This window comes from Lissotriton helveticus, chromosome 9 (genome assembly GCF_964261635.1).
Source record: "Lissotriton helveticus chromosome 9, aLisHel1.1, whole genome shotgun sequence".
NCBI classification, from domain to species: domain Eukaryota; kingdom Metazoa; phylum Chordata; class Amphibia; order Caudata; family Salamandridae; genus Lissotriton; species Lissotriton helveticus.
Genome location: NC_136070.1, coordinates 919,227,475 through 919,243,238, shown reverse-complemented (window position 1 = coordinate 919,243,238; position 15,764 = coordinate 919,227,475). Strand labels below are relative to the sequence as shown.

The 15,764-nt window shown below is 43.7% G+C and overlaps 1 protein-coding gene across 2 annotated transcripts in view; it reads right to left on the bottom strand.

Moving 5' to 3' along the window:
- LOC144781997 (calpain-1 catalytic subunit-like) overlaps positions 1-15,764 on the bottom strand; it is a 383,987-nt gene that overhangs the window by 35,153 nt on the left and 333,070 nt on the right. For both annotated transcript variants that reach the window (XM_078661096.1, XM_078661095.1), the window contains exons 15-19: positions 10,110-10,173; positions 6,665-6,729; positions 6,087-6,155; positions 3,591-3,669; positions 3,083-3,199 (exon numbers count right to left, since the gene is read on the bottom strand). In XM_078661096.1, the coding sequence (XP_078517222.1) occupies positions 3,083-3,199; positions 3,591-3,669; positions 6,087-6,155; positions 6,665-6,729; positions 10,110-10,173 (394 nt within the window). The remainder of the gene's footprint in view (positions 1-3,082; positions 3,200-3,590; positions 3,670-6,086; positions 6,156-6,664; positions 6,730-10,109; positions 10,174-15,764) is intronic.

The window sequence follows — 15,764 nt, the reverse complement described above, 5'->3', positions numbered from 1 at the left end:
AGCCATTTGGCAGCAGTGAGCCACAACGCCAAGCTGATGGGGGGAGCGACCCAACCAAGTCCTTCACCATCAGGGCAGCCCTTAAGGGTTGGGGCAGAGAGGAGCCTAGGGTCCCAGACAACAGGGCCTCCAACGATATTGACACTCACGGGCATGCTGGATGTGATGTGATAGAAGGGGTCACCTATTCGCAGTTTGAGGTGTCACTTTTTGCAGCACATTCTGCCTAGCTTTCTTTGGCGCGTTTCATATAAGTGAATTGGTGGGGAGGTCCAAGATGGACCGGTTGGGCGATGCCTGAAGTATCAAGGATGTCGTCCTGGTTGGTACCCTGTCAATCCACCTTAGGAGGTCCAAACGGACCAGGCAGGGCGGGGGTCGATGTGGAGTTAAGTCCGCTGGGCGACCATAGCTACTGCCCGGTCGCTAAGGTCAGGGGGTACTTGGCGCTTCGCCCCAACGCCCCCGGCTATTTGTTGATTCATGCAGATCAGGGCCCCTTGACTAAGTACCAGATGGAAACGCTTGATGAGGACGAGCTTAACTCGGGCGGGTCTTGCCCAGCCAGGCAAAAAATACTCCAGCCATTTCTTCAGAATAGGGGCAGCCACGGTCGCGTTCAAAGTGGGAATGGAGCCAGAGGGGGTGAAAAAGGTGAGGCGTTGGGAGTCGCAATGCTACAAGCTGTACGTCCGCCATTGAAGTAATTTGTTTGTATTCATAGTATGCAGTAATTTGGAGTGTACTACATGTCATAATATGTGTGTTGAAAATTAACATTAAAAGAGCAGAGTGTGAAAATGGTGTCCTTTACTCTACTAGGGTTCCAGGTATGAGTGATCGGGCATTCATTCATCTCCAGGGTGGCCCAGTGAGCGGTGCCCCGGAACTGAATGCAGGGATTTTCAAAGACACAGTTTGAGTGGATGGGTTTCCCAGGAATGAGATGGAGCACCCTCAGGAACAGAGACTAACTGCCCATGGGGCACCTCCAAAAAATGTTATGATACACCTGGGGGGCAACAACCTCATTGCCATGGGGAGGAGGCTACTCTTGCAGGCCATGAAAAGTGACTTGGGCGAAATCAGCATATGCATGGGGCAATGTGAGGTCTGTTGGTCAGAGATGATTCCACGCAGAGTATGGCAAGGGGCAAAGTCTGGGGAGGCGGTTGAGCATTCCCGGAAGCGAGTGAACGGGGCAATGCACAAGTTCACTGACCAGAGGGGTCTGGGATTCATCAGACATGAGATGATTCATAAAAAAGGTGAATTTGATACTTTGAAGCGGATGGGGTTCACCTATCGCCAGTGAGGATGGACCTTTTCCTGTTAGACTTGCGTGAGGCCTTAGAAACGAGAGGTTGCCGGTAGGACCATAGTTGTTTGGTGGGGGGCTCTGGCGGTGACTGGGGCCACCTCCAGACCTGTGGCGGAGTTAGAGGCGATCTGGAAGCAAAGGGGTACAGAAGGGTACCTCTCTCTGCCCGGCACCATAGGGGGTGATAGAGCCAAATCCTAAGAGCCTCATGCGAGGTTACTGGAAAACCATGTCGGCGCCCAGTTAGTCCTTCGGGCTGTTGTGGGCCTGAACAACCGGGGGTTTGCTATGCTACGCTCCGCCCTGAAAGGGTAGTGAGTAAGAAGGGACCATGTGTCACGTGATCCGGGAAGAGGATTGCCAGAAGTGGCAGCACAGATGGGGTTCGCCCAGTGCTTCTTGGCTCATCAGGCGGGCAGGCGGCCCAGATGGTTGCCTGCCCTTGGATCGCCCGTAAGATAATCCACCATATTACATAACGGTGTATGTAATAAACCTGCAGGAATTTTACCCAAACAAGAAATGTGTTGTGTGTTTATTTATTAGCATGCATGATTATGTTGGTGGGGAGCGTTGCCCATGGTGTTTCTGTGTTCCTCCCCTGGAGTATATCCTCTTTACCATATTTTTGACAGGTGGGCTTGTATCCTTTCACAGTTCACATTTAAGGAACTACTTTTTTCTTTTTCCTTCAGCACTACATGAGAGTTTGTGTGCTTTCTAGCTCTCTCCCTCATGTGCTGCTTCCCTCGTACAATCACCCGCCACCCTCTGTGCTCTGTGTTGTTCTCTCCCTCACATGCTGCTCTCTCTCGTGCGTGTCCCTCCAAGCCTCCACACGTCATATTGCTGTGTTCCATGTGTGCTACCATTTGCTGCTGGATGCTCCGCTACATCAAAAGTGCTTTTGCACACTTCATTTTTATTTTTTTTACAGATCAAATTGGCATCAGTCACACTAGATTGGTCAATTAACATAAATGGTTCCTGTCATTCTATAATTATGCTCATGCATTGTGATGCATGCGTGCGCCTAGAGAATGATACTTTAGCAGCAGATGCTTCATCACACTTTTTTAAATTTCTTCTTTATATTTTTTTGTCCCAGAGGGCCGGCCAAGCGGTCATGAGCACTTGGAAGTGCCCACCACCCAAGTGACGCTCCTCTGCCATAAAGGAGCTGCCTCTGTTTTGCACCACTGCTAATGCTCACCAATATCCACCTGATTTCAGAGTTCTGAGGAAAAAGACAAAATTGCGTGAAAAAAAATGGACATTGATTTTCACAACTAACTTCTTGTCAGGGAAAAAATATTGTCAAACCAACATAAGGTTAGGCCTGGAAACGGGATTTCTACAATACCTAGCTCACGTAGTAAAACTACTCCACACCTTTACATTTGAAAGCTTAGTCAAGAGAAAGTGCAGGCTGCAACATTAACGCTAGGAACGTAGGGGCAGATGTATCAAAGGGTTTTACCCATTCTATGTCTATGGAAAAATGTGTTCATACATAAGACCCTTAATCAAAGCCCGCCAAAGAGGCCAGTGAGCTTTCAGTGGATGCTAAAGGGGAAAAAAGGCATATCTATATTAAAAACAAAGCACTCTGCTTTCCAGATATCTAAGTAAAAGAAACAGTAAAACATACCATTAAAAACGCCAATAGAGAAGAGAGTAAAAAAACATTTTAATTCTAAAATTTTGTAATTTGACAATCTCTCCTAGGATCACACTGTAAGACTTGACTAGGGCTCTTACTGAATGTTGTTTCAAGCAGCACCAGACAGGATAGGAAGCCTTTTAAGCTGATCCTCAGCAGTTCATCGCCGTATCTCCTGGTGATGATTTCCGTCAAACGGTTGTTCAAGTGGAATCCTTTCGGGAAATGAGAAAACAACCATTTACCACCTCAAGAGCAATACCATCTGTGGTAACACAGCTTTAGGCTTGTGGAACTAGTGTATGCAGCATCATGCCCCTCTTTTAAAACTTCTGTAATGAGTTTACTTCGTCCATACAGTTCTTTGTCTTTACATGTTTCTTGTCCCCTCATTTTCGCTCTCCTGGCCTTCCTTTGTCTGTCATTGACCTACTTTATTCTTACTCAGCGTTTGGAAGCAAGCACAGGATGAGGAACTCCAGGGTGTTTTCATGGAAAGAGTGCCTGTGATGTGACCATCACCAAGGAGATAGACACAGTAAACCAGAAGCACTGGGTTCCTAACACAGTGTCTCCCAATACCCCTCTGCTGTCCTCATGTGTTACCTGCAGCCTTCAGAGCCAGTCGAATCTCGTAGGCGTCCATTGATCCCGACTGATCGGCGTCATACAAGGAGAATATGAGCTGCAAGATAGAGGCAGAGTATTAGGCAAAGGTAAACAGGCATTTTGCAAGGACATTTGATCCCTGCCCACAGAGGGGGCTTGGTTCACTAAAATATGTTCCCAATCTCTGCTAGTGTTGAAAAGGGCACATGTGAATTTTAACTCGGGTGTGACTAATGCAGATAAAAGCACATTAGTCTTTTCTTTTTTTTTGCAGTTATGTAGTGCTAACTAGACCCAAAGGTATTAGAGTGCTTTACATTAGCACCAGTTACATTACGCAAGGAAACATTATTTTTTTTTGTAGGCACAAGGGGCCAGATGTACGACCATTCACTTTTGCGAGTTGCAAATTGCGTCAATTTGCAACTCGCCAAAGTGAATGTACAACAGTGTCTTAGACACTGCGATTCCCAATGGGGTCGCACATTGCATGCCTTATTAATATTCATGATGCAGGTGCAATTTACGACCTCATTAGGAATGACTAGCACTTTCAGGGATAGCGACCTACTGGGGTCAGCAGACCACCATATCTGTGGCTGCTTTTTGAATAAAGCAGTTTTCGTTTTTTTAATGCAGCCGATTTTCCTTAAAGGAAAACAGGAGGCATTTAAGAAAGAAAAAGTAACTTTTCAGTTTCATTTTTTAAGGGCAGGTAGTGGTCCCTTTTGTTTCTCATTCAAAACTGGATGGCCAAATTTTATTCTTTTTATTTCCTAGCAATGGACCAGAGTTTAATAGTTTTTGTAAAATCTATTATTATTTTTAGTTCATATACGTTTCGATGGCAGAGTCTAAGGGGTCCATTATGATGTCGGGTGGATTTCCACCGCCAGGCTGGCAGTGGCTACCGCCAGCCTGGCGGAGGAAATCCGCCCGACATCATCAGCACAATTCCCCTCCGCCATATTAGGATGGCGGAGGGGAACGTGGCGGTGCGAAACACCGCCCGCCTGTTTTCCGCCCCGGTCGCCTAGCGGCCGGGGCGGAAAACCTGTAACATGGTGGCGGTGTCTTGTAGACACCGCCCGCCATATTACAATGTGCTTTTCACTATGCATTTCCGTGGCAATGCCGCCACGGAAAGGCATGCGGAGACTCCCTGCGGGGGCCTGTTGCGGGCCCCCTGGGAGTCCGTGGCTTGGGGGGTTGCACATGGGGGGTACCTATGGTACCCCCCCGCATTTCAAAGTGCAACATGGCAGGCACCGCACAGTGCCTGTCATGTTGCTCGTTGAAAAGTAAAAGGTGCACTTTTACCATTGCGGCGGGCGGAGATTCCTGCTCCGCCCACCGCAATGGTAAACATATAGGATGCGCCCGCCTGTGTGGCGGGCGCATCCTAATGCCATTGTCGGGACCCCCGCACTGTTAGCGGGCGGTCCACTTCTTCGTTAGGGTGGCGGGCGGGCAAAGCCCGCCCGCCATCCTAATGGACCCCTAAGAGTCTATGCTTGTGAGAGTCAGATCATTAATGAAGATCCTACTAGTATGTGAGGAATGTACTTAATTTACTTTACTTTTAAGTATTACATAGCACATTGCTACCCATCATGTTCCCCACCGCTAAGCAAACAGGGCAGAAACCAAATTTAATAGAGTCAGTTTAGAAGTTTCCGAAAAACACAGAATGATTTACAAGCTCTCAAAGAGGCAGGTAGGGAATAGTTTGGGACCCAGATAAGAGAAGGACCTCCTACCCTGTCGGGCCCTCCTAAATCTGGGAACAGCCGAAAGATTCAGATTGCTTGAATGAACTGGTCGTCTGGGGTAAAAAGGTGACACCAAGGATTTGAGATAGAGTGGACCCACGGTCAACATAGCCTTGTACATAAATCATAAGGCTTTAAATTGGACTCGCTTCTCAAAAGGGGGGGGGAGGGGTGGAGCCAGTAAAGGTCACGTAGGAGAATAGAGGCAGAGGAGCGCTTGGGTTGGCTTTAAGATCTCAGTAGCAGCCACTGTGGAAGTCATTAATGATTGTGTGTCTAAGGGTTACCCATGAGTGCCTTCCGATTGAGACACATATATGGGAAATGACTACAGAAAGTCAAACTTCCAATAAATTTGTAGGTGTTTGCGATCGGTAGAGGGGTGAGTGATACATTGACAAAAAAATTGTGTACAATTATACCTTTGCACACCATCAGTATACCCCAGGCAGCATATCCAGAATCCCCCCCACCAGTTCAAGGCCAGCTGTGGCCTTAAAACGCACAGCACATCAACAGTGGGACTGCTAGCACAACATCTTGCCACTATGACCCTTCCAACTGCAGTGTACAGTGATGTGTGACCCTCCTCCATCAACTGTGTCTTCGCCGGCTGACTGGGCATTATTCAGTGTACTCTTTACATTGCCTTGCATGTGTGAGTATGCCACAGAGGTGATTCGTGAACATTCCTGAATTCCATAATTTAACCAAAACTTACCTCCCAAGACCTGATCTTACTCCAGAGCTGTTTGAACTCACTCAAGCCCAGCTTTCCATTTCCATTGACCTGATCAGAAACAATGAAGGAAAACAATAATGTGCCTAGAACACAGATGACTGTCCTGAACAGCATTCTGTTCCCAGCGGGTTAATTCTGGCCTGTTGGCAACAATGAATCACAATTGTGGGTGTTGTGCCTTAGGTACAGACTGTACCAGATGCCCTCACTCACTCACTGCATGGTTTCTCGCGGTCTCTCAGTTTGTACATTCACTCACACTTGACCTCTGTGTAAGCCATCATTCACCACTCACTGAAATAGATACGCCTTTTCAGAATGACACAATAAAGAGAAGACTTTGTTATAAGAAACCAGTTTCTCACTTGGGTACTCACCCCCTTTTCAGAAAGGTCTTGTTGAAATATCATTTTCTGACATAGACATGAACAAATAAGATTCCCAAAAACAGAAAGCAATAGATCTTGATCTCCCTCTAAAAGGGGCCGATTTGTTGACTCAAGACTACCCGGGCTAATTTGATGTGCATATTTGGTAATTTATTCATCAAAGGATACATCTACAAGGGCTATGGCCAGCTGGCAGGAGTCCGGGGGGAAGTTTTCTGTCTTCTCCATATAATCTATTAAAACAAAAAAAACAAGGAAACTGAAAAATGGAATTGCCCTGAGACAAACAATGAAATATTCTTCCGAGATAAGCAATCTGCTATATGACATTGTTATGCAGCATGTAATAGCCTGCAGTGGCAATCTCAGGGGACAGTTACTCATATGTATGACGCCCAAAAGACACGCTCTCAATTACCCAGCATTCCCATCAGACAAGAAATCCAACAAAAGGTATTCACAAGGGATAAGCAAGCCTTTTTAAATTAAATTCCTTTGGGATGAACACTCCAGTATGTGACATTCGTATGAGACATGCATTTAAATATATGGGATTCCTATTAGATAAGCCCCAGATATATGTAATTTCCATAACTCAAGCTCTTCAATATCTAGCTTTTAACTGAGACAAGTACCCAGATACATGATATTCCTATGACCAAAGAACTTAGATGCATCAATTTCCAAGATATGAGGAGCATGACCATTTTCTTAATCCATACATGGATGGTAGGGTCTGCAATGCGCAGACGCATCGCTCTTCATCTTCCTATAATGCAGCTCTAAACTCAGCAGCCCAAACTTTGGGAAACAGGCTGTGAGCCACTGCTGTCAGTTGTCTACCACTTCCTGCTTCTGAAATAACCATACACTATCTTTGCCAACTTCTCCAACTAGATCATAACTCCAGCATTCGTCATGACCCTTCTTTCCTCCATCCCTAGCTGTTGCTTCTCAGGCGCATTACCATTATTGAAGTACACTTGACGCTCACATACATCACCCACCAACACCACCTACACAAACTTAATCCTGGTCCTCCTTTTTGTAATGAAACATTACCGGCTTCCATCCTGCACTTCCTGATCTGCATACCTTGCATGAGTGTTCTTCTCATTATCTGTTCCTAAACACTCTCTTGTGCTGTGATGATCCAACAAAGCAGAGAGATGGATAGAGCACACACTTAGTTCATACCTCTCCAATATTAAGGTGACCATCTCACTCAATCTTGATATTTGTCTATTTTTGCCTCTAGCCGCCCATAGCTTAAGAGAGGGCTCCATTTGTAGCACTTCAGCCAACTTGTTTTGGTTTTCTGCATTCAAGATAAAAATCCACACCCCTTCTGGGTTACCTCAGCAGTCCCAATGACCTAAAAGTCTTACCTTGCGAAAGGTTTTTCAACAAACTGAAGAGTCCGAAAGTTAAGGGAGTGTCTCTTAGTTTTTCACATGCAGTGCACATAGATCATTCTTGAGATCTGGCCTCTACAAAAGAGCAATCTCTGCATCTGGTGTATTGAGAAGAGAGAACAAGAAAGTCCAGGCTTAGAAAAGAATGTGAATGGAGTGAGAACCAAAAAGGCCACGCTCTTCTAATTGTGTGAGAGAAGGCTAGTTTAGAAAGGCCAGGTTTGTAGCCAAGAAGATACAAGAGAAATCCATGAATGCCAGACTTTGAAGTCTGTTGTCATAAGGCTTATACTTTCCCAAGTAAAACTGTGCATTTGTTGGGGAACATAACCATCATAACTGTGCAAGACTGATTCCACGCACACCGTTCTGATCTGTTGGCATAAGTCCTGCGAGCTCACAGTGCACCATCTGTATCTCTAACCTTACACTGTAACAAGTGGATGTGCAACCTCAGAACATGACAACCCTGACTCCCCAAGGAAATCATGATAACAGATCTAGAACCCTTTCACTTAGTTACTTATACATACCCAAAGATATACACAAGAAATACACAGTAAATCGTTTCAATATTTATGATTCTTGAGTAATATATTTGTGTTACAATAATCAATAGAAAGAAACAGAATAATGTGATTAGCATTACGAGAATGGTGTAAAAGATGAACAGTTCAAACATTTTGCTTATTACAGAGAATATATGTTTGCATATAAGTACTGTAATATATTGTACTCCTACCTAGTGTATTCTACCCTATCATCTGCCAAATCCCTGTTAGGTGATCAAACTCCTAGTTACCTGTGGGTGAGTGTCATTAAGTACCCGCCTTGGTGTAGCACTGGACAGCATCCCTCGCATGAGGTAAACAGGAATCAGCTTAGCTGGAATTCCAGCATGGATCGACCTGTCAGTGCCAGCCGAATGTTCCTCTGTCTAAACAAAGGCTTGATGCCATATATATAATAACATCAACCATATTACCATGCTGAAGCCACAGTCAGGCAGCTATTGTTTATTCTAATGTGATAGCTCTGTCGCCGAGCGGCCAAAACAAATAACAACATCTTGCGTGATGACCTTACCCCTTGTACAGAATATTCAAGGGGTTTTGATAGAGTGCCTACAAAGTAATAATGTAAGCAAAACTGAGTTCGAAGAATATTATCCTGCATGTGCACGCAAAAGAATGTTGGTCATATGTCAGCGTGTTTAGAGAGAGAAGGCAACTTAAGAACTTGAGCATGTAAATTGGCATTTCTTAACCGGGCCTAGTGTAACTATGTTATACTCTGTGTTGGGGCGATACCCAGAAATGGCAAGCATCTAAACCAAGTTTGATTGGGTGGTAGGTGGCTAAATCACTGCTCCATTATCATCAGTGGTGAATTCCACTTCTGAACCTCTCGCCACATCTTCATTCACCAGTGGTAAAAACATCAGAGTGCAGCATGAAGAGTTAAGAAGAGTTGAGGGGAATCCTGAAAACGAGTAGGCAGTGAACCTCACCTGCTGGAGTCATCACGCCATCCACACCTTTGTTTCTGTACCGCTGCCTGCCAACTTTTACCTTGCGTGCATGCCATCTCTTCTAAAACAACAAGATAGAACTTGGGGACAGGTGGCAGATGGGTAAAAGGGTTTTGGGGTATGTGAAAGAAAAGGGATGCCGTACTAAATATGAGTGACCACAGGGGAACTCCGGTACCAAAAGAAATTAAGTGGACAAGGACGTCACCAACACAGTGTGTATGAGGTGGAACTTCCAGTGGTGAAATCACCAAGAATCTGATTGGGTGAGACCAGAATGGTCAGACTTTGCTTCCAATATGATGAACCAAGAGCAACAAAGGCCTCAATCAATATCCAACATGAGGAGAAAAGACCTTAAAAGGCTTGGTGTTTTCTAGGCAGTGTGACTGGGGCAAGAATAGCAAAGGTTAGGCTTTGTAGTCAGTTTAAGGGGGGAGATTTGATCAATCTCTCATTTCACAGTTTCATGCTTTTTTTGCGCCCAGGTCCTACATTATTGCAAATCTCTGACATGTTAAATTTAGAACTGTTAGCAACTTTCTCGAAATGTGCAAATTATTGAGAACTCAGCTCTTTAATACAGTCTATAATCTCTTGAGTTCCATGGTACCTATTTTAGAGAATGATAGCTTGATGAAACACAATTAACTTTCATAATACATACATTTAGGCTGAAGAAGTAACTTGTTCATGATCTGCTGCAGAGCTGGCGCGCTGATCTGTTGTTCCTGTCAAGGAAATAAGACACCGCAGAAAAAGAAAGGACCATTATTCTTTAAAATAACTCACCAGACAAAGCCTGTTGATGTGTGCAACTATCTGCTTATAAGAATGTAGAACCATGGAGTGTGGAATGGAGAGCAAATGTTCACTGCAGATTGACCTGATAGCTGCAGGCTTAGAAAACTTGCTAATAGAGTGAGAAACAGGGGTGCTGGAACTAGGGTTGCGGCATGCCCTCAGTACCCCTAAAGCTGGAGTAAGATAAGAAAAATAATTGAAAACAAAGTGACCTTGTAATTAGTTTTATTGTCACACAGCATTAGCTGTTTATTGAAATGCCGTGAAAGGCCAATGGTAATTACGAAGAGTCCTGAAAAGGAAGATGTTACTTCCCCTATAACTATAAGGTGGTAGCTTTTTGTGCCTATAGATCGCATGCTTTCTACACTCCTGCCATCTATTTTTGAGTGTGGGTGTTTACAAGTTATTTTTCTTCAAAGAAGTCTTCTGTCTTGAGAGATCTTTTGTCTCCTCACTGAAACCCACAATGCACCAAGACAAAGACCCCACCTCAGACTATGTTTTTCCTCCCAACAGGTAATAGCAACAAGGTGTTTGGCCGGAAACGGCGGCTGGACAGGGCTGTAGTAAACTAAGAGAAAGGGGGGGGGGGGGTCCTCCTAGCCGTAACATTCAAATGCTGCTAAACCAACTTAACAGACTAAAGGCCACCAATTCAATTGATATGGACTATAAGCATTTATTTGCTACTTCGTTCTGTGCACTTTACTCCATATTTAATCATGAGTCGGGTAAGTGCGGTTACGTTTTAATCAAGAACAAATTATTCATATTAAGGTAACAAATAAAACAAAGGCATACAAATTTGTGATGAAACAATATGATGTAACAAACAATACATGAAGCGTGATAAATTTACCTAACATTATAACACCCGCCTTAGTTCACAAATGGAGCAGGAGAAAAGAGAAACATTAGGCCCTGTATTGAGACAATTCAAATAACATTTCTACTGGGGAAAACTTAATTAAAAGCGAAAGTCCCAGAGTTGTGTAATGCCGACATGTTTCAATTCTCAAGGTGGTTTGTGGGATTCTCATCAGGGCGTATACTGGTTTATCTGATTGAATAGGGAAATACATTTGCATGTTGCAGGCGAGAAGAGGCAGGTTAAAATGTGGATGGCACAATTTGCGCCAGAAGGGTGGTGCTTTTACAAAGGGTATAAGAATGCTTGCTGTTGGTTAAATGGAAACCTAGTTGTACTTTGGTTTGACGATTTTCGCCATGCCGGTGTTGTTTTCATTAATGATTCCTTTCAGTTCTCAGTCGATTCAACATATAGCTTGAACAGCGCTGCACCACTGCCAATTTCACAAAGTTCACACAGAAACTGACCGCATTGCGTCTCTTTGCAATCAGCTGTGAAGGTCATCTAACGGTGTGTCTCATTCCCAGCTTTCTCTGTAGGAGAGAACTAGGTAGCAAGTAAATGCTTATAGTCTATATCAATTGAATTGATGGCCTTTAGTCTGTTAAATTGGTTTAGCAGTATTTGAATGTGACTGCTAGGCTATAAAGTGGAGCACTGGCCCTGAAGTGGTGGCTAGCAAGTGGATGAGGTAGAGGTCTGATATAAAATTCTGAGTAGAGTTTCACTGACTTGAGCCTATTACTGGGCTCGGTTGTCCACAGAGTAATGTCTAGTGAAGGTGTGTGGTGTTAACCATGTGGCAGCCTTATGTCTGTCCGCTAATGGTAGGTTACCTAAAAAGTAAACTGTAGCTCCTTTCTTCGTAGTGGAGGGTGCTCTTGGAGCTGCATATAGAGTTACTTTGGCCTTTGTATAATGTACTTGAATGTGTTTAACTATCCACTTTGCAAAACCGGACTTAGAAATGTGATTTCCTAAGAGCTGCTTTGTCTTATGAATGGGTTTTGATCGGTCAATGTACAACATTAATATCTAATGTGTACAGTGCACTTTACACCACTGACTGATTGTGGCACGAAAATTGCCAACTCAATAGTTTGGTTCAGATAAAAAGGGTAACAACTTTGGGATTCAAATGGGGGTTTGTTCTCATGACAACTCTATACCTGTGAACGTTGAGTGAAATGTTCACGCTTGCAACTCGCTAACTCTTCTTAAAGAAGCGATTGCCACAAGAAATGCTACTTTTCAAGAAAGGTGTTGAAAAACACAAGTATGTAGTCGTTCAAAAGTATATCCTATGAGCCTAGTCAGCACAGAGTTAAGGTGCTTTATTCGAACTGGTGGTGTTCTTGGAGGGATTACTCTCTAAAGTCCCTCTATTAACGCTTAGATTACTGAGATTTTAAACAAAGAAGTGTGCTGTTAGCAACCACTGCCACTATGTGCAGCTTAATAGATCTGTAGGCCAACCCTGCTTTTTGAAGATGCAACAAATACAAATAAAGTCTTAACCCGATGTCTTCAGCGTCTCTATTTGCTTGGTCAGGCAATAATGTATAAACAGCTTTCACTGTGGTGAATAGCATGGACACATAGAATAATTTTGTGCATCACTCAAGATTAGCATACTGAAGATTTCATATCAAAACTATATTACCTCAGGTGCTAAGTTGTTAAGAGCATTTCCATGAGATTTAGATATCTCAGTTCACCATGATGTTGAATTTGGAGATCATCCCAGATGGGCAATTTCTTGTGCAGGTGAATGGAAATTTTTAGATGCACTACAATCCAGGGCTGCCTCTCCCATATTGTTGTGATTAGAATGAAAGTAATCGATTATTGCTCACACGAATATCGCTGGCCAGGGCATACTTAGTGCATTTCCCATGGACTGTGGGTGAGAGCACCTGGCGGTGAAGATTATGCATTTTGTGTCTTTTGCAGCGGAGAACAGATCGACTGCGGACATCTCCCATTTTTGTAAGTAAGGTTGAAGTACTTGTAAATTCATTTCCCATGTGTGTACCTGTTGATACATTCTGCTTAGTAGGTTCACAAAGTGGTTTACCCACTCCTTGCAGATGCTTGTGAATGGCCTAGCGACAGATCATTTGGGCTAATGCTGAGGTGAGTGAGTCCCCCCTCTTTTTTAATGTAATGTATGGCCATCATATTGGATTGTTGTCAGCTCAGATATTAATATGACATTTTCTATTTTCTTATGTCTAGGTTCCCTGAACAATCATGTTCTGATGGGATCCCAACCCGATGCGTGAGGCATCTGTGATAATGGTTACCCATGGCTGAGTGCCCAAGAAAAGTCTGTCCATTGACAATTTTATGTCACACCACCAACGGAGATTATGTCCAACGTTGGGCTCCACTAACACTAGATCTTCCAACGGGCCCGTTGCTTGGGACTATTGCCTGGACTCCTGTAACATGACCATCATCCTCAACAATTTAATAACTTTCCTCAGGTGTAGAGGAAGGGATGTCAGAATAAGAGGTAGCAGCCTTTGAAATGCCATTGCTCTCTCTTTATCCAGGTGGGCTCTTCCGGTGACTGAGTCTAACACTGATCTCAGAAAAGGCTGAAGCTGCTCTGGGACGAGATGGGACTTTTGTGGCATTTACTGTGAATCCTAATTTGATTAAGAGCGACACTGTTGCTTGAGTATGTGATAGTCATTACTGCCCCTCTTTACTTTTTTTTTGGACAGTCGTTCAGATATGTAAACCCACAAATGGGGTGAAAATGTACTGTAACCAATGCTAGTAATTTTGGTAATACTTGTGGTGCTGTTGTCGCCCCGAAAGGCATTACTTTGAAATGGTAGTGTTGTCCACTAACCACAATACTTTGGTAGGGACAATGTACCGGATGGAGATGTAACAGTAGACATCCTTTAAGTTCAAAGTTGCCTTGTGGCTATCTGTGCAGAGCAGAGGAATGACACCCTGCAGGGTTGTCATCTTGAAATGTTCTGACAGGATGTAGCGATTCAGTGGCCTGAAGTTGAGAATTTCCTTTGCCTCGCTGGTGTGGGGTTACAGGTTCAGTATCATCTCTACATAGAAGAGCATGTACTTCCTCCCTGAGTAGTGGTCAATGTTCCCGAAAGATTGTATTATGTTGTGGTGGCATGTTTTGTGGTGTAGTCTGAAACTCCAAGCAGTAATCTTGCTGGACTAAGGTAGGGTCCCCTTGACTGAGGTTATTTCCTTCCTGTGTTCTATGGTCTGGGGGATTTGTTGGCAAGTCACAGCTTTGAGGCGGAAGCGACCTTTCCAGAGCCACCTCAGTCTCTTCCATGACCATTTCCCCTAAATACTTCCAATCGAAACGACTTTGGGGCTTAGCTCTCCTGGTAGGACTGGTGCTGTTGGTAGCCTGACTGCCTTGATGGTGTTGCAGTCTTGGCACTCCCTCACGTTCCACTGGCGATGAAAGGCAGGCTTAGCAGGTTGCGTCTGGATTGCTCTCATGGCCCTAGCAGTATCTGTATCTTTTTTCTTTTATCTTCTCTGGCATTGAGTCCTCCTGAGTCCCAAAAAGATGTTCCACTCTGCACTAACTCCCTTCCTCTCTTCCTGTATGCCTCTGGAAGGTGTTTGCAATGTTGTTGTATCTCTTCCCATTGATACCTGCCATACAGCGACTGGAGACCCCTCGAATTGATAATACTTGCTTCTCCTGCAATAATGCCCTTTCTGGAAGCATCAGTTTTATACGGAGGGGGTGCATCACCTGCGCCCTGTGCGAAAGCTTGTTTGTGAGCTTTATGTACTACCAGGAAATCTGGGGGAACTTGACCACAGATAGCATTAATTAACATTTTATATTAATTGATTGGGAGGAGTTTAATTTGATAAGTATCCAAAATGTTTTTTATAATTCATATATTCGCCATTGCAATGTAATTTATCAATTTTATGGTATTGTTTACAAAGGGCACTGTTAGCACTTTAAGCACTATGCACTTTATGAGCTACTGATAAGTTAGTCTGAATAATTCAATGGACGGTATTACTATTGTTAATGTTTCCTTGTTCGTTCATCTTTGTGATGTTTTAATTATACTGCTTGTGACGTATGTTTCTTATATACTTTGAATAATGTATGATCTGTATACTTTTATGACCATATCAATAGAGATCGAATAAAGTTATAAACCAACCAACCGACTACAGATATAAAGTGGGGTCTTAGGAGCAGGCCTATACTTTTTCTCCACCATGGGAGGAACTTCCATGTCTTTACTGGATCCTAAAATTATTTGCTGCACTTTTCATAATGCTCTTAAGTATGGGCAGGAACTGTACCGACCACTCCGCCTTCGACAGAATCTCTCCACTAAGAAATCTTCCTCCATAACATGGAGTTTGACTTTGTGGTGATCTGCCGCTTTCACAACAGCTACATGGTATGCTGTGGTACCCTCTGGTATGCAAAATAATGCCCCCTATACCATAGATCACGTAATTATTCTGAGCCTTTTCTCATCAATTTCTTTTGAAATATTCTGTATTGCCTTCTTTCTGTGTCCTCACACTTGAATACGTATGTTACTTACATTTCATTGACAGCAAGACACAATGGCATATGTGTAACCAAGAATGATTTTAAACAAT